This window comes from Bubalus kerabau, chromosome 1 (assembly GCF_029407905.1).
Source record: "Bubalus kerabau isolate K-KA32 ecotype Philippines breed swamp buffalo chromosome 1, PCC_UOA_SB_1v2, whole genome shotgun sequence".
Classification (NCBI taxonomy): domain Eukaryota; kingdom Metazoa; phylum Chordata; class Mammalia; order Artiodactyla; family Bovidae; genus Bubalus; species Bubalus kerabau.
Window position 1 is genome coordinate 59,439,674 of NC_073624.1, and position 27,089 is coordinate 59,466,762.

At 35.7% G+C, this 27,089-nt stretch overlaps 1 protein-coding gene across 5 annotated transcripts; it reads right to left on the reverse strand.

Moving 5' to 3' along the window:
- Window positions 1–259: 259 nt before the first annotated feature.
- Window positions 260–27,065, reverse strand: TMPO (thymopoietin). Of its 5 annotated transcripts, XM_055576557.1 has the most exons (9): window positions 26,523–27,042; window positions 18,950–19,076; window positions 16,656–16,814; window positions 11,306–11,403; window positions 5,080–5,199; window positions 4,885–4,980; window positions 4,353–4,463; window positions 3,291–3,379; window positions 260–2,516 (listed from the first exon to the last, which is right to left on the reverse strand). In XM_055576557.1, the coding sequence occupies exons 1-9, from the start codon at window positions 26,799–26,801 to the stop codon at window positions 2,231–2,233; spliced, it is 1,365 nt and encodes a 454-aa protein (XP_055432532.1). In that variant the 5' UTR covers window positions 26,802–27,042; the 3' UTR covers window positions 260–2,230. The 5 variants fall into 5 exon arrangements, with proteins under 5 accessions (XP_055432532.1, XP_055432540.1, XP_055432550.1 ...); XM_055576565.1 differs by lacking the exon at window positions 5,080–5,199; XM_055576575.1 differs by lacking the exons at window positions 4,885–4,980; window positions 5,080–5,199.
- Window positions 27,066–27,089: the final 24 nt, after the last annotated feature.

Below are 27,089 nucleotides of genomic sequence, written 5' to 3' on the forward strand. Positions count from 1 at the left end.
CCACATGAATGGAAGAGAAATGAGACATCAAGAGATAACATATTGCAAAATGCTTTATGTAGAGAGTGAGAGGTACCTCCGAGAGCTTGCTTCCCTACATCATTCTGTGAGTATAATAGCTATACACTGCTTACCTAGGAACAAGAGGACCAGATTATTACAACAACTAGAAGCAAAACATAAAGGAGTAGACTAAAATGAGAACTAAAATTCAATAATACACAAATCTCACATACAAAATGTTACCAGGAAACCTTAGTTTGTGCTATTTGAAAAAGTATTTATTGCAATGACAAAACTAGAGGTTAATTACTTTTTTATTATTGAATTATATTGTAAAGTCTACATCTACAATTTTAATCAGGAAGAAATGCTTTGCATTTACATCAAGGACACATTTATTCTAGTGGAATTAAACAGACACAGACAAAAGACCAAGTACACATTAAAAAAAAAAAAAAAGACTATATGTTTTACCTGGTCCTACTTTTGCTAGTTTGGACCATACCTTTTCTACTAGAAAACTGATCTCACATACATGTTAAGTCTGATTTATCCTCCCACATTTCTGAACATTAAATGCAGCTTCTCACAATTTCTAATTATAAACAAAAGATGGGAAACATAGTTTACAAACAAAGTAAGTAAAAGTAGACTGCTATTACTGTATAGAGGCAACGCCGAATACAACGTACTCCCTCTGTGGCTCATCTCAAAATACTTTTACTTGGAGAGGCAAGCATTTCTCACCTAGGAGCAAGTTTCCCACTGCCTTTGCAGAGACCAGACCTGCAAATGTTTCTGGTCAACTGCAAAGTAAGTGGAAAATGACTACAAAATATCTAAAAGCTAAATGTCACACAAGGGCTGATGCAAATCAAAATTGTGTGCTGATCTAAATATACACCTTCAGCTTTTTCTTTTTAAAAAGTATCTATTTCAGATGATATTTAAAAATAACTTACATTTTTAATGTGCTTTATTGTCAATGACTGTAAAGTTGAAACAAATGATTAAGTCAAATTTTTGTTTTACTTGATTCTATAGAAATTTCAATTACCCACTACTTTACCAAAGTTATACATGAGGTAAGTTTTCGCTAAAAAAATAAACCAACCACAAGGATAAAATTAACCATTTCAAGAGTAAACAAAAATCATAATGCCCGCCTCAATTTCAGAGTTTATAAATTTATGTGTTAACTACTGTGTATCCAAGGAAAGTTTGTAATGTAGCTTAAAAGCACATCTTTTTGCACTTTCAAATCAAATTATGTTGGGAAATACAGGGCAAAAAACCTTGGCAAAATTTGTTTTTAGTAACAGAAGATAATTCAGTGATGAATCCAAATGGAAACTAAGACTGGTGTTTAAAATTTCTAACTTCTAAACACACACACACACACTTATCTAAAAAGTATTTTGGTAACGAATTGGATTGATAGAATAAAATGTCCTGTAAATAAAAAGTACAAGTTTCCAATTATAGCCTTATAGCTAGCCAAACAGTCTTTAAAAACATGTACAGCCAGCTAACAGTTCTGTAAAACACACATGTTGCCCTGATAGACTCCTGCTAAAATCAATGTCATTTAAATGGGTCTTACTGAAGTAGGACACTCATGATACTAGTTATCTTTTAAAAAGTGAGTACAATAGGGCTACAACAAAAACATTACTATTAAAGGTTACAGAAGAGATTATCCCAGGACTTTCCCCCATAAACACCATCAAACTTTGTTGCAGTTACAAAAAGTAGAATCCCAAGTTACTTTTTCTCTTACTGAATCTCACATTTCCCATATCTCTAGTTTTTATTCAGTAGAGAGTAGTTCTTAAAATCTTTTCTGTAAGAATTCAAAGTATTTAAACATGTAGCTTCACATTATACTGCCATGTTTTGCCCTTCTTGTTTCCCAAATACACAAAAACAATATACATTTTTCTCAAAAAAGAAATAAAGATGTCCACATTAAAAAAATAAAGCCTACAAAAAAGTTCCAGAGCTAAAAAAGGTTATTCATATGGCACGAAGTGATCTCCTACTAGTCCAAGTTCCAAAACATTAAATGAAGTCCATTTATATATCTTGCTTGCTTTCAATGGAATACTACATTTATTGAGGTGAAATCACATTTTTTTTTTGTTCTTGAGTCAACAAGTGTACACAAATGTTTTTTGATAGTTATTAAAAATAGGAGACCAAGTTGAATGTGCCAAAGACATATCATTCAGTTGACTTTTTTAGAGTCATTAGATAGAAACTTATAGAATGGATTTCCTTGATTGGTTTCCATAGCTTGATAGACCAGAAACAAAAAACCGGCCACAACAACAAAGAGCAAAATTTTTATCCACATGGGAATGGAGCGTCCCTTTTTTGTCTTTTCTGACTTGACATCTGCCAAGGGAACATACTTAGGAATATATTTAGATGAATAAGATTCCTCCATCCTGAAATCACTGAGTTCTAATGGCCGGCCAGCAGCCCCTTTGATTGGTCTGCGGCAACTAGCACTGTTGGGAGTGAAAGGAGGAAGAGAAAAATAAATATTAGATAAAGTTATGACCTAAATAATAAAAAATGTCATATCATTCCTAATTTCAAATTCCTAATTCCTCAAATTCTTTGAGATAATAGTAAAAAACTGTCATTAGTCAACCTATTTAAAACTTCTATACATTTTTCATTTAGATTCATGTTTTATTAGAAAATAATTATTCCGAGTATTATAAATAGTCACTAAATTTGCCTTTTTAAGGTTTTTCAGAGCTAATATATTTACGAGATTAAGAGGAAAAAAAAAAAATAAAGGCAGTTTGGTTGTGATTCCCCCGTGACGAAATAATTCAACAGATATCTAAAAGCAGTCTTTTCAATTAGTAAAGAGAAACACTCAGGAATAAAACGGATTTCCTTCTTGTTCGCTTTCAGTTTAGATTTAAAAATAAGAATTAAATAATAGGTAAACTGATTTACTGACAACCCTTCAGCTTAACAAATTTAATTTTGGAATTGACTCAACTTTCAAGAATATGAACTAGTTAGTGCTTAGAAGAATTAAAGAGCTCCCAGAAAGAACATTTTACTTCTGAGAACAGAGGCACAATAATTTTGTGAAGAATTAAAATTTCTGATTATATATGAATATATAAAATAATTACGTTGTATACCCTAAATTTATACAATTTTAATGTGTCAAATATACTTCAATAAAGGTGGGAACAAATAAATAAATAAAAATGCTCTAATAGAATACATTATATACTTGTTTCAGTGTATGTGAATACCTAATTCCTGTTGGTGTAGCTGCTTCAAAGGGAAACATTTCCTTAAGAATATCCCTTTCTACTCTTCTTTCCTCTGTTTTTTCTCCCACCTATTAAGAAACAAATAAACAACCAAAAGTTAAAATTTAATGTAAATGCACAATGATTAGAACATAATTTTAAAGAGAAGTTACAGAGAACAGAATGCACTTAAATCTATCCAACTTTTACAACTGCCATTTTAAAATTCATTATTTCTTAATTATCCATGCATTTCCAAAGCTCTCTTCAAATTTCCTCAATGTGAAGATATGTTTATGTTGTAATGGGGATCACACATTCAAAAACAAAAAAATAAAATTCAACAGCTAATATGGCAGTGTTAAGTTCCCTCTGATGCTTTTCATAAGCATTAAAAGTATATTGTTTCTTCCTATTAATTTTGTAATAAAACAAATGATCAAATATAGAACACATAAAATTAAGATAGATCTTTTAACAAATTTTAGTATATGCTTTTAACTACAGTCAATCCAATCTTCCTAACTTAAGAAACAGAATAATTTTTTAAACAACCCGATTGCTTTGCTAAATTACCGTTATGCCCAGATCAAAACAATCTTTGATGAAGAATCATTAAAATTATATCATGCAGTTAGTACTTTAAAGCTTAATTTTATAAGAGTTAATTCAAGTATTATACAAAGGCACTGTAAAGTCCCATTACCTGACCTTTCAATGAAAGATAGTATAGCTTCCCCCATAGCCCAAGTAACACCTTCAACTCAGATCCATTTTAACAGAGGACATATTAGAAGCAGCACATAAATAATCACTCCCTTGAAAAATGGAACTTAAAGAGGCACATAGTAGCAAGAGGATAGTATTAGCATGTCATACTATATTAGTTACTTTTCACCGTCACTAATAAAGTATGCCTTCAAGATAATATATGCACATATATAGACACACACACCCCACCCAATTAAGAAAGCACCGCTCCCTCCCACTTCAAAAAACAAATATAAATATTTCTTCATTAAAAGATCAATGATAGCATCGATCTAAATTTTATTCATTTACTTCAGCTCTTGTCAATGGTTTCTTTGGTGTTCTTCTGGGTATGTCTGAGAATTCAGTGATTGGCAGAATAGGAGCTGCATGCTTGAAATTTCCAGTCACCCTATTGACAACCTGCCAAGATTCAAATTATTCAGACTCAGAATTATCCAAACAAAACAAAGACATCGTTAAAAGAAAAAAAAAGATAGTTGATTTCTGTAATATTTGAAACTTTCCCTTAATAAAAATTTAGGCATAAGAACCTAAAATAATTATTCAGTGTTTCATATGTGAAGGAAGCCTTATCATTCTTTAAACATGTTAGCAAAAAAGTATCCTTATAACACTAAGGATTCTTGAACAATGAATTATATATATATTTAAGTGGCTATATTGAAAAATTCTAAAATTCAGAATTATATGGGGGAAATGAATTTAAAATATGCTTTAAAACATTTTAAGTTTGAAGTCTGTCAAAATTTACCACCTCCCCAATTCTAATTAAAGGGTAATTTACAGAAAATACCACTTGTATATTATGAAACATATTTACTAAGGTTTCGTTGCTTGAAGCCATTATAGTTTCAGCTATGGGAGTACTCTCTGAAATTATTGCACCATCTATACGAAAATGTTCTGAAGTTTCCACCTGTTAGTTTGAAAACAAAATAAAAACAATAAATATAAAATAACCACTAAGACCCTACCAATCTGAAAACCCAATTCTAGGCAGTAAGCCTTGCATCACCCTTTTCCTCGGAGTTCTTCTTGACCCTCTTGTAGATTCCCTAGTTAATGCCTGCAGAGGTCCGCCTTTTGAAGATCCACTTGTCCATTCAGTCTCAGTTACTCCAGCTTGAGAATAGCTCTATTCAAGCATCGACACATTAAAAAGTCATATTCTAACATCAAAACCTTAATAATGATGGCCATATTAGCACACTAAGAATCCATTAATGCCAGCATTTGAAAATAATGCTCTGCCTTCCAAGTATCACTAAATGTAATGACTGAACATATATGCAGGCACCAGAAAACACTGAAAATATGGTCGAGTCCAACTATAGGAGCTCACATACTATAATAAAAGTGAGGGTGGGGAACACATTAATTTATCACTGGCTCCTTTTGTGACTTGCTGTTCGCTATATGGCTCCAGTATCATAGCTGCATCTCTGGCTGTCTAAACAAAAAAGCAGGCTGATCACTACTTGTAAGAAAGTCATTTGTTATATATAAGAAGTTAGTTTCCTTTTAAAAACAAAATATAAATTTTATAACTGTTAGATTAAATATTAGTCTTATCATGTGGTCAGGACTAAATAGAATCATGTGAAAAGCACTATATTAGTGCCTATACTTGAAGTTTTTGTTAAAATGTAGATTCTGATTCAGTAGCTCTGGAGTAAGGTTTGAGAATCTACATTCCAAGTATCACCTTATTTAACTTTGAAACCTCTATTACCAGAGGATTCTTTTAACTAGGGGACACCCATAAATGATTAGTTATACTAGAATATGCCTAAATTGTCACTTCTGCTTTCAAGCTAATATTTTATATAGATAACTGATGTTTTTATATCCAAGTTAGTGTCTACTGATTTTAAAGACAGAAATATATTTTACTCTTATCTTGGGACAAGAACAGTCATCCAGTAAGTAAGTTCATTTGGCTGGAAGCACTACTACCAAAACACCACAAGGTACACACTTTGTCTCACACACCTGGTTTTGTATTTATCTCTATTTGGAACTGACTTTATAAGCTTTTCCCCTTTGACTCATAATCTGAATCTTTGGGTTTCTTTTCCTACTACCAATAGGAAAAATCTGGTGAATGTAAACAATGTCCCTCAAAAGACAAATCTGTAAACAATTTACACACATATATAATGTGTGTGTGCGTGCTTAGTCACTCAGTCATGTCCGACTCTTTATGACCCCATGGACTGTATTCCGTCAGGCTCCTCTGTCCATAGATGATGCTTAATAGTTAAAATTTCTGATTATTTGAGTAGCATGGAACACTAGTTTTAATCTGAGGTTCTCAATCCTGGTGGCACAGTATAATCTAGGAAGCTTTTAAAAAACACCAAATGCCCCAACCCCACCTTTGATCAATTAAGTCAGAATTGCTTCTAGACTGGCCTGGGCTTAACAAAATTTTGTAGCTCCAAAGGGATTCTAATCTGCCAGGGTTAAGAATAACTGGTTTAAGACAATGTAACTGACTTATTATGCATTTGAAAGTCAAGTATTTTTTTCAAACTAATTCCAACACTGCTACCTCTTTAATAATCAATTAATTGCTCAAGGCCAATAAAAATAATAAGAGTACTTAAAAAGACCAAATATTTTACCTATAACCACGAAGGTAAATGGGTGAAGAAATATCCTTTTCCCTTAAAACTGGTTATTTACCAAATTCCAGGACTTTCCATTTGTTTTATTCTGAATAAATAACTGAGATAATCTCATCAAAAATTTTACCAAACATCTACTGAAACTATTATAGTTTATACAAAAAAAAGTTTACATTTTTAAAATTAGTTATTTTTGACAGTAAAGGCCAAGTTACATTTAAAGATTTTTAAATTTTCTTCCCTGAAAGAAAACACAAGAAACTTACTTGTTGCCTGTGGGAATAGCTGGCAACAGGGAAAGGAAGGACATTCTTCACTATAAATCATTTATGCTTTCTCTGAATCAGGTTTATTAAGTTCTCTGCTTGAGGACTGTCAACCAATTTTTATTAGCTCTTGACTATCACTATCTAATTTAGAATTAATCATCTTCACAGAAAACTATCTTTCACTATGAAATATAGTTTTCTGTGAAGATGATTAATTCTAAAAAAAGAAAATTTTTTTCTACCAGAATCCACTATGAAACAAGTGACTTTCAGAAGTGTAAATAAAAAACAAATTACATTCAATATTATAACTACTTCAAGATGGACCAAATAATCACTGACTGAAAAGAAACTCACTGTTATGTAAAATTAGTAGTTAATGTGACTGCTGTCTGCTCTGTGGTCAAAGTAAGAATTGTAATGTCATCTATATACAGCAAGATATTCTATAGAAAGTGGTCAATTTATCATGGAGACAACAGGAGGAAGAAACAAACAAAAAAATCTATCAGGTAAAAAGTTATTCAGAAGACATTAGGTAGTTGGGGTACATGAGAATGCAGGAACTAGGTTACTAAAGGAGGCCATATAAATCCCACTCAGTAATAATACAAGCCCTAAACAAATTTATAACTAGTTTGTAAAAAAAGATGATCAGGATAATTAAAATCCACCTTACTAAGTACTACTGATTTATGTAAAACATGACCAATATGGTTACTCATATTAACATCAAAAAACAAAGCAAAAATGGCACCATATTCCTCCAGGAGAGAAAGATACTCCCACACAGTACTTGTGGGAATTGAAAATGCTTCAACTTTTACACAGGGGAATTTGCTAACATCTAGAAAAACTGCCCAGTAATTTCACTTCTAGATTTTATAAACTGACTAAAACATGAAACAACGCATGTAAAAAAGGCTGTTCGCTGGTTCACCTTCGCATTATTCAGAATACCACATAACTGAAAACAATCCAAATATCCACCAAAAGGAAAGCTGGTGGCTGAATAAATTACAGTAAATCCATAAAATGCAATACTATGCAGGGGTACAAAGCAATGAGGAGGATGGCTCTACTATATCCTGTTATGAAGTGACTCCCCAGGATATGTGTTCAGATTAAGAACAGAAAGACAAAAATGTGCAGTGTATTATTTACACTCGCTTCCTTTTTTATAAGGAAGTGAGTGTAAATAATAATAAAGAGATAAATGTATTATTTTTCTGTAATGTATTATTTATCTGTATTTAAAAAAAGAAACAAAATATAAACCAGAAAGAAATAGTAACCTTTATAGAAAGAACAAAGATAGAAGCCAGATTTCTGACTCTTCTTTTGCCCAAATAAAACCACATATATTCTCAATAATTAAAAATAAACATGAAAGGAAAAAAAAATTATTTTCAAGTGACTTTAGGCATAATATTTTGATTTTATATCCTTGGCATAAGAAAAACTGCCCCCAATCTGAAACTGTAATTAGCAGTTTTACTACTAGTAGTAAATACTGTTATTTAGAAACATAAATATAGTGAAAATTACATAAGAAGCTATTAAGAACCAAGATACTCAGCATAAGAAAAGAGAGTCAGAAGTTTGTAAGACTGAGAAAATAGCCTACATTCATAAACTTGAGAAACTTATGACCTATTTTCTCTTTCTAAAAAATAAGTATTCCTAGCTCTACTCAGGCATCCCTAGTGGCTCAGACAGTAAAGAATCTGCCTGCGATGCAGGAGACCTGGGTTCGATCTCTGGGTTGGGAAGATTTCCTAGAGAAGGGAATGGCTACCCACTTCAGTATTCTTGCCTGGAGAATTCCATGGACAGAGGAGCGTGGCAGTCCATGGGATCGCAAAGAGTTGGACACGACTGAGCAACTAACACTTCCACACTTTCACAAGCTCTACTCATTGAGAAAGCCCAGAACAATGACAACCCAGCAGGAAAGAACTCCTTGGCATCCAGGTTGTAGGTACCTACCTCCCAAATATTTTCCACTAAAAGGATTAGGAATTCTTTGGAAAAAATGACTAACTTATAAGAGGCAGGAAATATACATGAGTCCAGGACTTCTTACTGTGCCAGAACACAAGAAATTATCAAAGACAAATGGGGTCAATCAAAGAGAGAAACCAACTCAGTTAATTCCCAGCAGCTACGGATGCTATGATTTGAACATGAAAAAAATAATGACTACAACTGATCATATATCAAATATATAAAAACCATACTAGTAAAAATACATTATTGATAACCTTTCAAAATGACTGGGCACTTAACTTGAAAAATGGCAAATAAAAGGCATGTAAGCAGTTATCCTGGTTCTCCTACATGAATTTTATTTCCAAGTCACTAAGCAATTCATAAGGGGAAGTTCTTTATAAAGGAATTTTAGTTATATAGGTAAAAACACAAGTCACATCCCAAGTACTGGTTGTGGCTAGAGGCTACTTAATGAATAGCAGATATAAAATATTTCCATCATTACAGAAAGCTCTATATAGCATAGCCCCACTAAAAGTCTAACTCCCAGTCTACTGGAAATACAGGGCATAAATGAATGACCCTTGAAGAAGCAATCTGCCAAATCCACAAAGTGAGAAATTCTGTAGAGAACTAATCTAGTTTCAGCACCAAATAAATAGAGGAAGGGAAAACAGTTACAGCGGAAATAACTACAGACTTAAGACAAACCCCAAAACACCGAATGATTATGTGGAGTTTGTATGCAACCTAATTCGAGTAATAATCAATCATAAAAGAGACATTTCTGAAACTGGAGGTGATTCTATGAAGAATGTATAGAGCTTTGAACACAGATATGAAAGAATTATTTATACACACACACACAATGCCATTATCATTCCAAATAAAAATAAAATCCAGCTATTATCTTTTAGAGATATATACTGAAATACTGACATTTTTTAATGTGTGAAATGAGAGGTGGTTGGAGATTTATTTTAATACACTTCAGCAATAAACAACAAAACCAAAAAAACTAAAAACGCTGCAGGGTGCAAATGAAGATAAAACTGGTAAAATGTTAACTGCTGAGGTTCTGTGAATGGTCAATAAACTCTTTCCTCTACTTTTCTATACAATTTAAATTTTATATAATAAAGCCATCATCTAAATCCTGCCTGCCATCTCCTTAATGTACTCTCTCCTTTCACTGTCTATCCTGTCCTTTGATTTAGATTCCTCAAGTCAAACAATAACCCCCTGAACCTTATTTAATACCATCCTCCCAACATCAACCTCTTTTAACCTGGTATTTGACAAACCAATGCATTCTTCTTAGCACTAAACCATCTTGCCTACATTAACTGGACCAAAGTTCTCCATGTCTGTCTATTTCAGTGCTCCTCACCAGATCTTCCTAGTTTCTCTTGCTTTGTTATTTCCTTATTCTTCAGTGTGCCCCTGCAGCTCTTCCCTGGCAATAACAGATAAAAGGACAAAATATTTATTCCAGTCTTTGTTCAGTATTAAACAAAATCTTCTTTCATTCAAAGTTCTACACATTGTCCATACAGTCACTAAGCTTGTTGCTAACAGTTCCAATATTGAAACTAATTACATCAAACTAAGAGAGACACATGGCTTAAGAAATCAATAACACTTCCACTGAGGATGTGTGACTTAAAAAATGACAAAGGAAAAATGAAAAAGATAAACAGTCAATGAGACAGAAAAAGGATAAGGAAAAGAACTCTAGGGATAGATCAATCCTTGATTAGTTAATACTTTGTAAACTGAATTCATTTGTATCTGTGCTTAATTTTCCCTTAGTTTCTACATTTTCCTTTTGGAAAACTGCACCTTGCCTCACCTATAAAATGCTGAATTTTCATCTAGAATAAGGAAAGAAAACAGTATGGTCTTAGGACCAGACTAGCTTCAGAACTGAGGGAAAAGCCACAGAATATAAGACAAAAATAAAAGCAAAATCAAAGACCTAGAAACAAAGACACAAATATGAAACCATTACCCTGCCTTTTATTGTATCAGAATTGCTTAGGTGTTTCCACCTTTTAAAAATATTGGCATTTCTCTTAAAAAAGCAATATGACTGGCTCTGAACCATGCTTAGCACAGAATCAAACACAAATGAGACATTTACTAAACACTTAGGTTTTGCAGTAAACACAGGATACACTACTGACAGAACACACATAGTTCAGATTTCCAGAGTCATTTACTGAACACTTTATTATTGAATGTACTGGATTCTGGGTGTCAACTATTAACTACAGGCTGGGACACAGGCAAATAAGTGTTGTAGCAGATTGCTTACAACTGAATACAGTGATCATAAAGCTAAAGATACCTGATTGTGCTCAACTCTTCTTTGCTTGAGTGTTACCGGAGTCTTTGCTCTGCCTTTCAGTGGTTCTCTCTTCTCAAGCTTGAGCTCTATTTTAGAGTCTGGAAATAATATTGGAGAAACCGTTACTCTCTGAAGTACACCATAAACTGTGTCATCCTAACATTACTTGGAACCCTGGTTTTGTTTCCCTGATATGTAAAACAAGTCTATTGGTATTATCCCCAGAGACCCAAACTGGTTAACTGCAATATCTGTCTTTAAAAACTTTTGTTTCTCATTCTTATTTTATTCCATTTTTATGTCATCCACTCCATAATATGATCACCACTTCTTCCTATTTACTTTTTTTTCCCTGGGACTAACAGCCTGAAACAATGTAAAATTCCAGAGGCTTTTCACTGAAAACAATTTAGAAGTGAGAAAAGGACATTAAAACGCACAGTTACCATTTGTTTCGATACAGTGCATTATTACTATACAAAGGTTTTTAAATTAAAATTTTGAATGTGGAAGGGAAAGTGCTATAAAGAATTTGAAGAATGAGAAAAACTTGTATGGTATCAAGCTGCTAACACAGTACTCTTGCCTGGAAAATCCCATGGACGGAGGAGCCTGGTAGGCTACAGTCCATGGGGTCGCAAGGAGTAGGACATGACTGAGTAACTTCATTTCTTTTTTTTCAAGGAGGTATCTTGTTCATAGAAAAGTAAATCACAGGTCACTTCTTCTTTCCATAATAAAGTAACATTTCTTTGAAGAGAAGCTAGTGTATATATATTACTAAGCATATCACCATGATAGTTATTACCATAACAACTCAAATACATGTATCTTTTTATATGGTTCAAAATCCCATTCTCCTAGTCTTGATTTTTGTCACCATTTGAGAGGCTAGATTTTTCAAGAGACTGATAAAAATTTTAGTTAGCTTCCATACTTTTGCGGCCATTTATCAGTGTAACAAAATTAATGTTGTCATTTCTATTAACAAAAAGTTAATTACTTTCTTATCAGAGACAGAAATGGAGTCAATTCTTAAAACAAAAGCTTAGTCTTCATGAAGTCAATGGTTTCGCTAAAAAACAGTCAAGATAATTATGTGGCTTGCTAACTATCTAGACTAGCACTAGTCACTCCAGTCTACTTGCAAGTTTCCCAAAAATAAACAGTGATTTTTCCTTTTTACTATGTCAGTTCAGATAGTTTCATCTTTATTTAGGATTAAGGTATCAACTCCATCCCCAACTTCCTAGTAATTCTATTAATGGCTCTATTATCTATGGGACAATCCTTAACAAAGTCTTTTGTCCGTTAACTCAGAATCTTAGGAATTAGAAAGCACAAAGTAAAGAACCCAACAGTAGTTAGCAGAAATTTGGTTACACAAATTAGTAATCTGGTCACAGACTAGTTTCTCTTACAAACTTAAATTTCAATAGCTGATAAAAAACATGATCCTCATGAACTATACTAAAATGAAAAAAAAAAAAAAACAAAACCCATGGTCCTCAAATAGGAAAAAAAAAAAAATCTGAATATTTTCAGCTATACCATTGGAATGTCAGGTGAGTTTCTATGAGGAAATGGAAAAGGCATGTTCATCCACAAATATCTAACTTGCTGCAACTCCAAGAATAAAACACACATACAACATGTTTGTGGAGACCACACAAAACTGTTCCAATTTAACAACTTTATTGAATTTGCAGAAGCATTCTACAGTTATACATTTAAAAAATCACAGAGTACTTAATAGGTACATGTATACATGTACATTTCAAAAGACAAATAACAAAATTACTCCCAGAAAGCTGCAAAGATGGACAGGTTAGTCTAAGAATATAGTAATAGCTGTAAGTCCCAAGAGACTGTATTTTGCTTATACTTAATCTACTATTTTCCATAAAAATACAAAGAAATTCAATAATCAAGTGCCTCTACAATTAGACTCTCTCATCTTACAATCATAAAAATGAAAACAAAGAATAATATACTGCTTTATATTGACACATAGAAACTGGTATACAGTATGATTTCTTATAACTTAAAAAAAACTAATAAAATTGCTTTGAAAATTTAGCTTAGATTAAGCCAAATCATCCATGAATTACTACACACCTTAGGAGTGTAAGTTCCAGCTTTCTTAATTCATCTGACTATAGCTTTACAGTTATGGTGAGACTGCAGTATCCCAGAATACTACGGTCTAGAGCAGTATTTCTCAAAGTGTGGTCTACCAACTGTTTGCTACCAGTCCATGAAAAAATGAGGCATTTGCACTGGAATGTAAATCAGCACACTGTCTGTCTCTCTCAATAAAATTTTACCTCAAAAATAAACCCTGTCATTGATCTAGATTCAAATTCTGGTACATGCTTATCTTATCTGTGGATAAGTAACAGTTTGTAGACTGGCACTTTGAGTTGCACTGATTTGGAATATTATGAACAATACTGTAGACATCAGCAAAAACAACACAAGTGAGAAGAGAAATTATGTAGAAAATATAAGTTCTGGAAAGCAAAGAGATATTTAGTAATATTTAAACCATGAAGACTCAACTTATAATCTAGTTAATGGAATTTTCTTAAAGAGCTATAAGAAAACCTTAAAATCTTAAAATAGGAACAACTATTTGAGAAAAAAAATATGATCTAGAAAAGCTTTAAATTGTTAGTCTCAGGCTTTCTATATATCCAACTTAAAAAAAAAGGCAGTTATATGTAGGCAATTACCTTTATAGTGCAATTTAACTGGTAGAAGTTTGACAGTTTGGCATAAAAGTATTTCAAATTCCTAGAAAAGCTGCCAAGTTCCCCATATTAAAGATTACATAGATGTCTTTATTCTTAATTTTACTAGTGTTTATTTCCACACTTTTTAATTACTTTGAGTACTTCTCTTCCAAATAATGTTCCACCTTTAAAGGGCACAACAGCCAGCTTATTCTTAGAAGCTGGATTTATTTTGCAATCCTTTAGCCAGAGATGTCGGCGGCCTAAAGTAGAAGATCCCATGGTATGGGCAGCCATCTTTACCTCATCAAAGGCAGCTTCACAAAGGAATGAGGCTGCATCATATGCTCTGCTTAGCAATCCAAGTGCCTGGTTCGTGCAACTAGGATCTGAGCTAAGAATCTGTGCAGCCTGACTCACATCTGCCTGCAGAGCCCGAGCTACAAAGGCAGTGTGGGTTGCAACCTGCAATGCTGATGCTGCAGCTTCATAGGTTCTACAAAGTGCTAAGTCCAACTGTTTATCACAGGACTCAGTGGAAGCTGCCTGAATACTCGCTGGTGGAGCGGCATGAGAAATAAACTCTAGGATTTCATCATCTACTTTTGGAACTGATAATATCCGTGTTGCCTCTCTAGAAGAAACTGGATACCTGCATGCCAATGAAGGCAGCTGCCTATCAATTTGCTGCCACTCCTCTTTAATTACTTTTAAAATAGATTCATGGAAGGGAAAAGATAGTTTGGGGGCATCTATTTTATCATGCTGTGATTGCTCAGACATTTCTATGCCTAAAGTAGAGAGTGAGTGAGAAACAACAGTTTTTGCAAAAGACATCAGTTCAGATCCAGGTGTATTTTGAAATGTCACAAAGGAACCTGAATCCTTTTCCTCTACTGACTTTTCACTGAATCTTGGTAATTTTCGTGGAGGAGACAGGGGTTCAGTTTCTCGAACATTAGATGGACCAATTCTCTTCCGTGTATTTGCTACATCGAGAAGGGGTGTAGAGGTAGAAGTCCCAGGCAAACTACCTCCTCCACCCTGGACCAATAGAGAATTGACATAATCTCTGATTGCCCTAGCAAGTGGTGGAGAAATTACTTGTGATTGCTCAGACTCTTCTAGTGCTTTCCTTTCACTGGAGAGAACTGACTGATCTGAACCATGGGACCTCTTGGTACATACTGGCTGAATTTCACTTTTCTCTCCAAAGTAAGTATTTTCTACTGTGTCTTTATAGCAAGTACTGGTGGTTTCTTTAATCAGTGAAGGAGAAGCTGCAGCAGAGACCAACATGGCAGCGAGTTCATGCTGAGGAGATGACGAAGAACTTTTCTCTAAACATCTATCATGGCTAGACTTGGAGGAAACAAACAAACCTCCAGAGGCTAACTTTTGGTCCCTGTCAGGCAAGGTTGTGGCAATAAGAGGTTCCCTAGGTAGGTCTCCCTTAGAAGAATGTACTTTCTTAGCTGCCTGTTGTTCTGTCCTGCCCAGAGGAGGACGGGTGGAGATTTCAGGAAAAGAAATAGCCTGAAAAAATCCACCAGAGGCAGTAGTTGGAAGTTCAGAAAAAGGAACAAAATCCCTAGTGGACTTCGCTTTCTTGTGTTCTTTCTTCTTTCCTGTAGAGGCAAAAGAGGCAGGAAGTTTAAGCATTACTGTGTTTAATCTGATTCTACTCTTTGCCTCTTTGCTAACATAGTGGTGAAGGAAAAGACTATATTTCATATTTAGAACAACCAATCTGACAGATTGTGCCCTGACAGGCAATGCTTATAGAGATATAACCAATTTGAGTCATTAAATAGTCATGAGCTAACAAACAAGTCATATGAATTAAAAATTTATAAGTGTCAAATTGTCATATAATAAATTTTAAAAGGTTGTTTATTTCACATATTACTTGAAAAATATTTATATACCATGGCCAATTTTCCTTAAAATAGCCCACAAAAAGTATGTCAAATTTACTATAGTTGTCTTGAAATCAGATCTTCTAGCAAAAATCATAAATTTAAATGCTTATCAACAGAGAACAGAGAAAACATGCCATATGTAAAGACTACTGCTATATGAGAAATAAACCAGACGTATGTAATAAATCGAAAAGAGATCTTAGTAATATAACACAGAATAAAGAAAAATAAGTGGCAAGATTTAGCATGATATCACACTGATTTTTAAAAAAGTACAAAATAATACCACAGACAGATGTATATGAAAAAGTATTTTAAAATAGGCTGCAAAAATAAGCATCAAATTAATGATAGTGTTTGCTTCTGTGGAGATGTTACTCGGAAAGGGGTAAGCGGGGAAACTTTGTCTCTACTCGTAACACTTTTTCCTCTTAGAAAGATGAGACTTGGGGCAAAAAAGATAAGGATACCTGGCAATTTTATGTGACAAAAATTAGACATCTGTACTTTTCTGTTTCTTAGAATTCTCAACAAAAGGTATTAAATTACTTGGAGGACTAATCATGGGAACAAAATCTACATATATCTTGGTAATATTATTTAAAATTTTATCTTCACGTTTATTGTATCTGATGAATCTGAAAAATTTTTATTTTTTTGATTATATAGTTTATTAACATCACAAAATTTTACCTTCTTCATTGTCACTGTATCTGTCAGAGTCATTACTTCCATTCTGTCTTGTACTTTCCACTGAAGAAGAAATTGTTGGCAGAGGAGTAGAAGATCTAGATTCTGTTCCTTGTTCCCTCAGTTTCAACAGCTTTTTCTCATATAGTTTCCTGGTTGTTCCTGCATTAAGGCAGAACTTGCTTTATTACTTGTATTGTCTTATATAAAGATTCAGCTCAGACATTATCTTTGGAAACATTAAAATGCTACTTTTCACTGTTTCTTCTTCTAAACTTAAGTGCTTAAAATATTTTCTAAAACAGGTTTTTCTCCTGAGATTTTAATACATGATTTTAACAGTGTTTTTTTCTTTTTAGTAGTATGGGATACACAATAGATTGATTTACGTCTTAAGGATATCCTACTACTGAAGAGTCACGTATGACTGAGTATCTTTGAGTGAAAAGTTTTGAACTTTGTGTAATTTCTCTAGTACTATGTAGTGAGTGTTGTCACTTTAGTCGTGTCTGACTTTTTGTGACCCCATGGACTGCAGCCCACCAGGCTTCTCTGTCCATGGGATTCTCCAGGCAAGAACACTGGAGTGGGTTGCCGTTTCCTCCTCAGGGGTCTTCCTGACCTGGGGATAGAAGCCACATCTCCTACATCTCCTGCACTGGCAGGCAGGTTCTTTACCACTAGCACCACCATAGTATTTGCCTTTGTAGAAAAATGTTTATAAACAGACTGTACTCTAAATTATTATGATTTAAACCCCACAATTCTAAGAGATTAATATGCCTATAAAACGCCATTCAGTTATGGAAAAAGCTCTGTAAAGTCAAAATTTAAAAATCAATATATTTGACACACAACACAGTAAACTTAAGATGTTAAATCATATTTAAATATACTGCTGCAGTAAAAATAACCTTTTATGGAAAACGTGTTATAAACAGAAATTACACACCAATTAGATGGCAAAATAAAACTGATTATAAATAATTTAGTTAAACATCAATGACAACCAAAAATATTTTACGCTAATGCATGTCTTTCCTTGATTTCTATAAGAGGAATAACATGATAAACATGTTTTCTAGAAACAATGTGCATCTCAGAATGCTATGTATAAAAGTAGTCTTAAGATGAAGAGCTGGGGAAGGGGAAATAGAGAGCTGTACTTAACCTTTCAGTTATACAAGATGAATAAGTTCTAGAAATCTAAGTATGGCTTGGGCTATAGTTAACAATGCTGTATCACATCCTTGAAATTTGCTAAGAAGGTAGATCTTTGCTCTCACCACACATACACACATAAAAAGAAAACCATATGAGATATGTTAATTAGCTTGATTAAGGTGATCATTTCACAATGTACATTAAAACAGCAAGTTGTACACCATGTATGTACAACATCTGTCTGTCAATTATACCTCAATAAAGCTGGGGGAAAAAACAAACAACTGGCATATCAACATGTAATTTAATATGTTTGATATACAATACACAGGTTCCAACATCTCCTTTTATAATTTTAAACGAAAAAATATAAAGAGTGTATTTATTGTCTGTTCGTAATTATATTAATAGGCTTACTATCATCCATTTGGAAGCAGTACATTAATTCTTATTTGCAACTACACCTATAGATTAAAAACTCACAAATCTAGAGTATTCAAAATTTTATATAACTGAGAAGATCAAATAGAACTTTCTCATCTTGAGTTTATTGCCAACACCCTCCAAAATTAAGGCATATCAGCCTTGCAAACTTAATGACCTAACAATAACCAAATGATGAAAATCCAGGGTATTTACTTTCAAGTTTTCTCTTTTCAGTTTGTTCTTTAGGGTATCCTTCTTGAATTACAATTAAGGCAAGATTTTTTAAACCGCATTTTTAATGATAACTAAAAGGGGGTACTATGCTGGGAATTTAATAACTTGAGTTATATTAACAAGTCTGCCACTAACTTACTGATTTGGATTAATCTGGCCAGCTATGTTACCTAAGATTTTCCTCAACTGTTATATAAGACCCATTATGTCTCACCAAGCAATATGATACGGGCACAAAACGAAACAATCTAAATAGAGTAATCTTGAGGATTATATAGTTAAGATTATATAGTTCAATTGTCTAACTTTATTTCCCCCATCTATATTTATATTTAGGGAAACTAAAGTCTTGGTCATAAAAATAATTAATGACAGACATGCCCTTAGAACAAAAGCTCTACCTGCTAGACAAGAGGGGAAAACAATTTTGGGGACTGCTTCATAAAAGGATACTCGAAACTTAATCAGCTTACCCACAATAGGACCAGGGTTCACTCCGTATTTCACAAGCTGATCCAGAAGATCTTCGTTAGAGAGCTCTGTTACATCTAGATCATCTTTATCTTCTGGTCTGGGTTTATCAGTTTTCTTTGTGGCTTTCTGTAAACAAAGTCCAATTATCAATTCCTAATTAAAATTTCCAAATTAAGAAATTTTCATTTACTATATAGCTAACACTGCATGTAATAAACATGCAAATTTATCTTCAGGCTAACTTATGCTACAGTAGGGCTTAGCAATTTGATTAATTTAAAAGCAACTCATTATTCAAAAGTATTTTGTAAGTTCAATTATAATTATACAAACCTAACAAGCCAAGCAAGTAACTCAAATTTTAGTTATTACTGTTAAAATAGTCGATTTTGGTTAACTTATCTAAGAAGAGGTGATGGCACCAAAAATTCGAAAAAGCAAGTCTGGGTCTGAACATTTTCATTCAGATATTCCTAAATAACAATTTACTACTGGCTTTTCAATAATTCTTGACAGTTTAAACCAGCAAACTTTAAGACTTTACCATAAAGGTTTACTCATGTTATGTATAAAAATGATTGCTTTTAAACAAGCATACTGGAATTTAGGAAGCCCAAACGGATATTCTTTTTTGTATATAGTGACTTTAGTAGCCAGTTTTTTGACACATGAAGGAAATCAGACTTTATGAATACCTATCATCTCTGTTACTGCTTTGTTACCACACAATCTACATGATCATTTCACTAAGACTAGCTGAAAAATGTGGAGCAAACGCAGAGAAAAAAAATCTAAAGGTGGTTTTTAAATTAATTTAAGGGACAGCATTATTTACTGGAAAAACTATATAAACTTCCAAAGTTAAACAGGGGAAGGAAGTGAAAGTCTGGTTACCTTTTAGCGTTGTGGCAAATAGCTTTACAAATGTCTCAGTAATCCCAGAAAGCATCAGAGTACTGAATATAAATGGTTGTTTAAATAATGGCCACAAATATCAAAGTCAATGTAGGCCCAGATTACTATTTAAGGCAGCAGAGTCAATACTGCATCCTAGAAATATTTTATGCAAAATGGCGAAAATCATAAAGTTGTATGGGCTGTTTACTTTCCAATGATGCTGAGGGGGAAAGAAAAACCAGGCATTATTTGGTCACGTACTAGAATTTGTTTTTCAACCAAACAAAAATGTGAAATAACTTTATATAAAGAGCATAAGTTATGAGCAACCTAGACAGCATATTAAAAAGCAGAGACATTCCTTTGTCAACAAAGGTCTGTCTAGTCAAGGCTATGGTTTTTCCAGTGGTCATGTATGGATGTGAGAGTTGGACTATGAAGAAAGCTGAGCTCCGAAGAACTGATGTCTTTGAACTGTGGTGTTGGATTCTTGGGAGTCCCTTGGACTGCAAGGAGATCCAACTAGTCCATGCTAAAGGAGATCAGTCCTGGGTGTTCACTGGAAGGACTGATGTTGAAGCTGAAACTCCAATACCTTGGCCACCTGATGCGAAGAGCTGACTCTTTTGAAAAGACCCTGATGCTGGGAAAGATTGAAGACAGGAGGAGAAGGGGACGACAGAGGATGAGATGGTTGGATGGCATCACCGACTCGATGGACATGAGTTTGGGTAAACTCTGGGAGTTGGTGATGGACAGGGAGGCCTGGCGTGCTGCGGTTCATGGGGTTGCAAAAGGTTGGACACGACTGAGCGACTGAACGGAAATGAACTGAAAGAGCATAAAAAGAACAATGTCATCAACACAAGAGAAATTGTTGACACAATTTTTTAAGTGTCATGAAAAATTACCAAGGGCACTTTTAGGAGGCTTTAAAATTGTACTCATCTAGGATCATCAACATCCCACTCCAGTACTCTTGCCTGGAAAATCCCATGGATGGAGGAGCCTGCTAGGCTGCAGTCCATGGGGTCGCTAAGAGTCGGACACGACTGAGCGACTTCACTTTCACTTTTCACTTTCATGCATTGGAGAAGGAAATGACAACCCACTCCAGTGTTCTTGCCTGGAGAATCCCAGGGACGGGGGAGCCTGGTGGGCTGCCGTCTATGGGGTTGCACAGAGTCAGACACGACTGAAGCAACTTAGCAGCAGCAGGATCATCAAGCTCAAATCTCAAGCAACCTACAACTGATGTCAAAATAGCTGCCTAGAGTCTAAGAGTTCTAGATAGCAAATCCTTGAATTTTTTACAAAAGGCTTTAAAAAAACAAAAAGACCTAATCCTGTCACCTACTTGAATTTTCCAAATAGATTGGGAAGAAAAACTCCATTGTGTAACATAAATACTTTAGGTATAGATCACTTGTAGAAAAAAAATTCCTCCAACCACAAGAAAGTTCAAATTCTCTTAACATCTATGAATTTCAACGTCTGGATACAGCCTGAGGTTTTCAAGAACTCTATCTTTGTGTTCATCACATTCACTACTCAGTTTTTATTAGTTATCTGCACATATGCTTTACCTTTTCCAGATGATAAACTCCTTCAGCAATAGTCCTTCAGTCTGGTCTGTTATCAAAATCTCAGAACTTTTGGAAGAGTTGCCTCTATTTTAAAAAGTCTTACTCCATTCTGAGTCCTAATCATGGGCCTGAGAATCTTTATTCTAATGTGTAGCTCAGGTGATTTTGGATGTAGCATTTAAGAGGATAACACAAAACAGGGGTACTGTCATATTGTAACCCAAGCATCTGAAATTAAAAAGAGTCCCTGACATAGGAAAAGGTACCTGATAGATGTTTCATTGAATGAATGAATCAAAGCGCCATCCAATGAAGGGGAAATTAGCCACTTATTTAAAAAAAATCAATTTCTTATTAAGAAAGAACAAAGCCTTAGCAAACCCAAGCAGGAAACCAGCTTCCTTACATTTTCTTAAAACAGTGAAAAACTACAGCTGTACAAAGAAATTTTGAGTAAGAGTCCAATAAACCGGCATAAGGTAAGTCAAATAGTACAGGTGTTCATATCAGGGCGCCTGAGCTTTACTTTTAATGAAAAAAAGTTCCAGAAAAGTAATGCCATTCTATGAAATATCAAATTTAATGAGAATATAAAAATTGGGAGTATACATATTTACCAAGTAGTGTAGTATACATGTTTATCAAACCAGCAGTTTCAACCAGGAAGAAGGAATCATTAGTTGTACCGATTTCTGCCTCCAACGAGCTTTGTTCCTTTAAGTAAATATGTAATTTGTTTCCTTTGGTCAAAAATACCAAGTACCAATTAGGTGCCAGGCACCACTCTCTAGTTTCTTCCCAACTACCAGATGATACTGGTTTTTTTCAACTTTAAAATTCAAAAGTTCTATGATATCACCTAATGAGCCACTCATTTAAATCTCTACCATTACCAGCAAAGATGATGAAAAGTGAAAGTGAAGTTGCTCAGTCCTGTTCAATCCTTTGCGACCCCATGGACTGCAGCCTACCACGCTCCTCTGTTCATGGGATTTTCCAGGCAAGAGTACTCGAGTGGGTTGCCATTTCCCTCTCCAAAGGATCTCCCCGATGCAGGGATCGAACCTGGGTTTCCCACATTGTAGGCAGACGCTTTACCGTCTGAGCTACCCGGGAAGTATTAATATAACATTATTACTATAAAACAGATTCTACTGAGCATTTATATACCAAATTGTGTTCTAAGTGCCTTATGTATTAACTTGAAAGAAACTGAAAGTCGCTCAGTTGAGTCTGACTCTTTGCGACCCCATGGACTCTCTAGTAGTCCATGGAATTCTCCAGGCCAGAATACTGGAGTGGGTTAGCTTTATCCCTTCTCCAGGGGATCTTCCCAACCCAGGGATCGAACCCAGGTCTCCTGCGATGCAGGTGGATTCTTTACCAGCTGAGCCACAAGGGAAGCCCAACTTACTGAATCCTAAATATCCTATGCAATAGATACTTCCACTTTACAAGAAAGGAAACTGAAGCCCAAAGTTGTTTAGCTAACTCAAGCAATCTGCATACTAAGTTATAGGGTAACACCTGAGCAGACTTTGTATAAATCACTTTCACAAACTTACTCATCCAATTCTGAATGTATTATGGTAAAACTGTATTGCTCTGGCATTAAAGGCAACAAAATTCAGAAATCCCATGTTGTAACAGCTATCATGTGCTGTAGTTGCTGAGCACTACACGCCTTCACAAATGCAAACTCATGCAATCCTCAATCTAAATAGTTATTAGATTATTCCTATTTCAGATGCAAACTGAGCATCTGATAGGCACTGTTCTTTGTTTGAGATTATCTGAACAAGGGCAGACCTGGGATTTGAATCTGTAATTCGGAATCAGAAGCCTGTACCCTTAACACCTCACTGTAGGTGGTCCATTTATGGTTTAACATTTACTGTATAACATCCTCCTCACTGTTCTGCTCCATGTCATTAAGTATTTGTTAAGAATTCATAATTCAACAGATTAGACCATTCAAAAATGCCATGCTCTCCTGGATCCCCAACAGCTACAATGTTTTACACCCTGGAACTGAAAGGCAGACCATCACCTCTGTAAATGTTTATTTTTGTCGAAAATATCGGTAATTCCATCACTGGAAAATACTGGTTATCATCAAGATGCATGACACAGAAAGCTTAGAAAAAAGAAAACTAAAAACAAAAACCAAACTCTGAACATGTAAACATTCTGTCCTATCACACCAAGTGAGCCTGCTCATGGCAGTGGCTGAAATGAAACAACTCCTTTAATTAAACATATTCCACATAAACCCATATTTAAATTGAAGGTATACACTACGTCCTTGGCCAAATCCATATTAATGTTTGTTTTAAAATGTTAAAAAATTCACCATTAAATTTGGCTTTCTCCTAGGTTATATTTTTTTAAGAATGTGACTCTAAGGACTTCCCCATTGGGTCAGAGTTAAGACTCTGCCTTCCAATTCAGGGGGTACCAGCTGGATCCCTGATTGGGGAACTCAGGTCTCACATGCTGCAGGGTGGGGCCACCAAAAAAACAAAAACACCTGACTCTATATTGTTATTACACATAGGGCTAACAATGACTGGAACGTAAACACTGTATATACAAGAGGAATAATTGTATAAAAAAGGAGAATAATTTAATATGCTGATTATAAATAGCATACAGTATTCTTTTAAATTCAATATATGTTTTTCCTATGCCTAATAAAAAAAATCTATCAGACTCCTCAGTTAAAATAGAACTCAAAAAAAAAAAAAAATAAAATAGAACTCATTTTTTACTTAATGTGCTTTAAAACAGAAAATGATGTTGCTAACCAACTACCACTGTTAACCTTCTCAAGTTGTTGATACCATTGAGTCCAACTCAGGGTACACATTTCTGAGTTTACAGTTATTCTCTATAAGGATTGAAACAGTAATTGAGGTACATGTTACTGGACAAAGGTTCCTTTAAAAAGTTACTTTCTTTCACTCAGTTTATCTGCATGTGTGTGTGCTCAGTGGCTTCTGACTCTTTTCGACCTTATGGACTGTACAGCCTGGACCTTACGGACCTTACAGCCTGCCTGGCAGCTTGTCCATGGGATCCTTCAGGCAAGAATACTGGAGTGGATTGCCATTTCCTCCTCCAGGGGGATCTTCCCCACCCAGGGACAGAATCTTAGTCTCCAGCGTTTCCTGCATTGGCAGGCAGATTCTTTACCACTGAGCTTACCTGGGAAGTCTGTTTATTTGCATTGTGCTGACTAATTTTGATAAAGTTCATAACTTACTGAGCTAATCCAAGAAATTAATTACAGTGGTTGGTAGGCCTACAGGAAACAAACTCTTGTAGTTAAGAGGCCATCATAGGAACTCAACAATGTTAGATAACTGAACTGAAATTAAAAATTTTTACATTCAGGTCTTCTTATACCCCAAACATAGGTCAGATTGGGACATCCTCTCTTCTAAAGTTGGATAAAAAACATCAAAACTGAGATGGTTGTTTCTGTCGACAACAAATCATCATCAGAATAAGAGGAAATAATCCTATCACACACATACAACCAAATACTTCCACGATTCAAGAATGATACATTTGCACAGAAGACCAACATAGGAGTCTATATAAGATTAAAAAAAAAAAAGTGATTTAAATGGAAAATATTTCATTTTTCAACCAAATTTTTACTAAAATAGTTTAAACATTACTTTCGTTTTCTGAGGGGCTGGGGAAAAACAGGTAAGGGATATTCTTTATTTCAAAAATAAATTTCTTCTTATGAAATACAGTGGCTTTTTTCAAATCCACAAAAACAAGCCATCAGAAACAATAAGCTGAAAAAAGAAAAAAAAGAAAAAAAGGAAACAATAAGTTGAGATTGAACTTTTATTTATCAAGCCAATATTTATTTGGCACACCATATGCCAAGTACCGATTTAAGACGTAAGATTTTTAATTTCTCTAAAGCCCAGGCTTAAGATTTAATTAAATCTACATGTATGTATTACATCTTTCCTTCATTTCCATATGGGTAGTCCAGAAAACACACTGGATAAGTTTTAAAAAACTAAAGTTAAAATAACTTTGAAAGAAGCAGTCCTTAATCAGTACCAACAACTCCAAACTCCACTTTTAATGTTTTACAAAGCACTGTACTTTACACCAATCAATTTTAACCATATCCTATAATGATTTGAAGCGACAACCAGGCTTGTTAATACTAACAAAACAGCACATAAAACCTACCGAACAAAACCCAAACTATTCTCAAACAAAATGCGCATTTGCTGGAGCCAATCTGAATTCGGGATTAAATATTTCAAACTGTAACACCAACAAAGCAGAATATCACGAAATAAACATTTCTCCTAATTCCAAAGGCTCTCCTTTCTTCATGCAAATACACCAAAACCAACCCTCCCAAACCATTAGTACCTAGAATTTTCAAATATTTGAGCGTCTCTGATAGTCTTTCAACATATATTTTTAAAAGTTTGCTGAATTTAGAGTAATGCTGCCCCGCCAAAAAACAGCCTGGGGCTAGAAAGGAGTAACCCAAACAAGAAAAACACAAACCGTTCAAAAAGCCCTCCTTATGCAAAGAAACATAAAAAGGCGGGAATTGCTTTATTTCAAAATTTGGTTAGATATCAGCATGTCACAAATTGCCCTCCAGGGAGCGCTCTGAGACCCGCTCACCAATCATTTCGGTTAATAAAGCGGGAAAACGCTCGAGCGTAACCTGTAGCCGTTTCGAGCTAACCCTTCTCAGGGCTTTTCGAAAAGGGCTGGGAAGTCCCGGTCTCACTACCCGCTCCCGACAGCCGGGGGTGCAGGGACACCGAGCTGTCCGCGCGCAACCCGAGAGCAAAGCTAAATTCACACCGCACGACACACCGCGGCCAAGACGCGCGCCCCGCGGCCCCAACTTCGGGGCTCTCCGCTCCGGCCCCTCCCCTCTCAGAGCCCGAGGCCAAGAGGCCGAGTCGGGCGTCCGAAGACCCAGAGGCCAGCCCCCTTGGGCGGGTGGGGGGCCCACCCCGCCGCCGAGGCCCGAGGGGGCGCCCACTGCTCAACGCCCGCCTTTGTGGCCCCGGCCGGGCGTCCTTACCCTGCCGACGGCGGCGCGGCTGCGGCCCGCGACGGCGGCCCCGGAGCCGAGGACCGGGGTAGGTTCGCGCTCCTCGTCGCTGGAGAAGTCCGGGGGTCCCTTGCTGTTGGCGCTGGTGGCGAGCGGCGGCCGGTTGCGCGCCGTGAGGTGCTGCAGGTAGAGCTGCACATACACGTCTTTGCGCTGCTCCCCGGCCGGGAGCGTCACATTGTTGGCGACCAACTCACTCTTCAACTTCTCTTTCGTCAGGACCGAGGGGTCTTCCAGGAACTCCGGCATCTCGGCGGCGAATCCCCTTCCCCGCAGCCCTCACACCCTCCGCTCACGCCGGCGCGCTCGCTCCTCGCCCGGGGGAGGGGGGGCCGCGCTCCCGCCTCCGAGCCTCACGGCTCCCGGCCGGGACTGGCGCCTCGAAGCCCAGCGGAAACCCGCGCACACAAAGCCAAGCCAAAGGCGGACACAAAAGCCCCTGCAGGACAAGTGCGGCCCAGTGCAGCCAAGCCAGGAGTCCGCACCAACCCCAGCCCACACACCACGGCCAGGGGAGAGGAGTCTCTTCGCCCACGC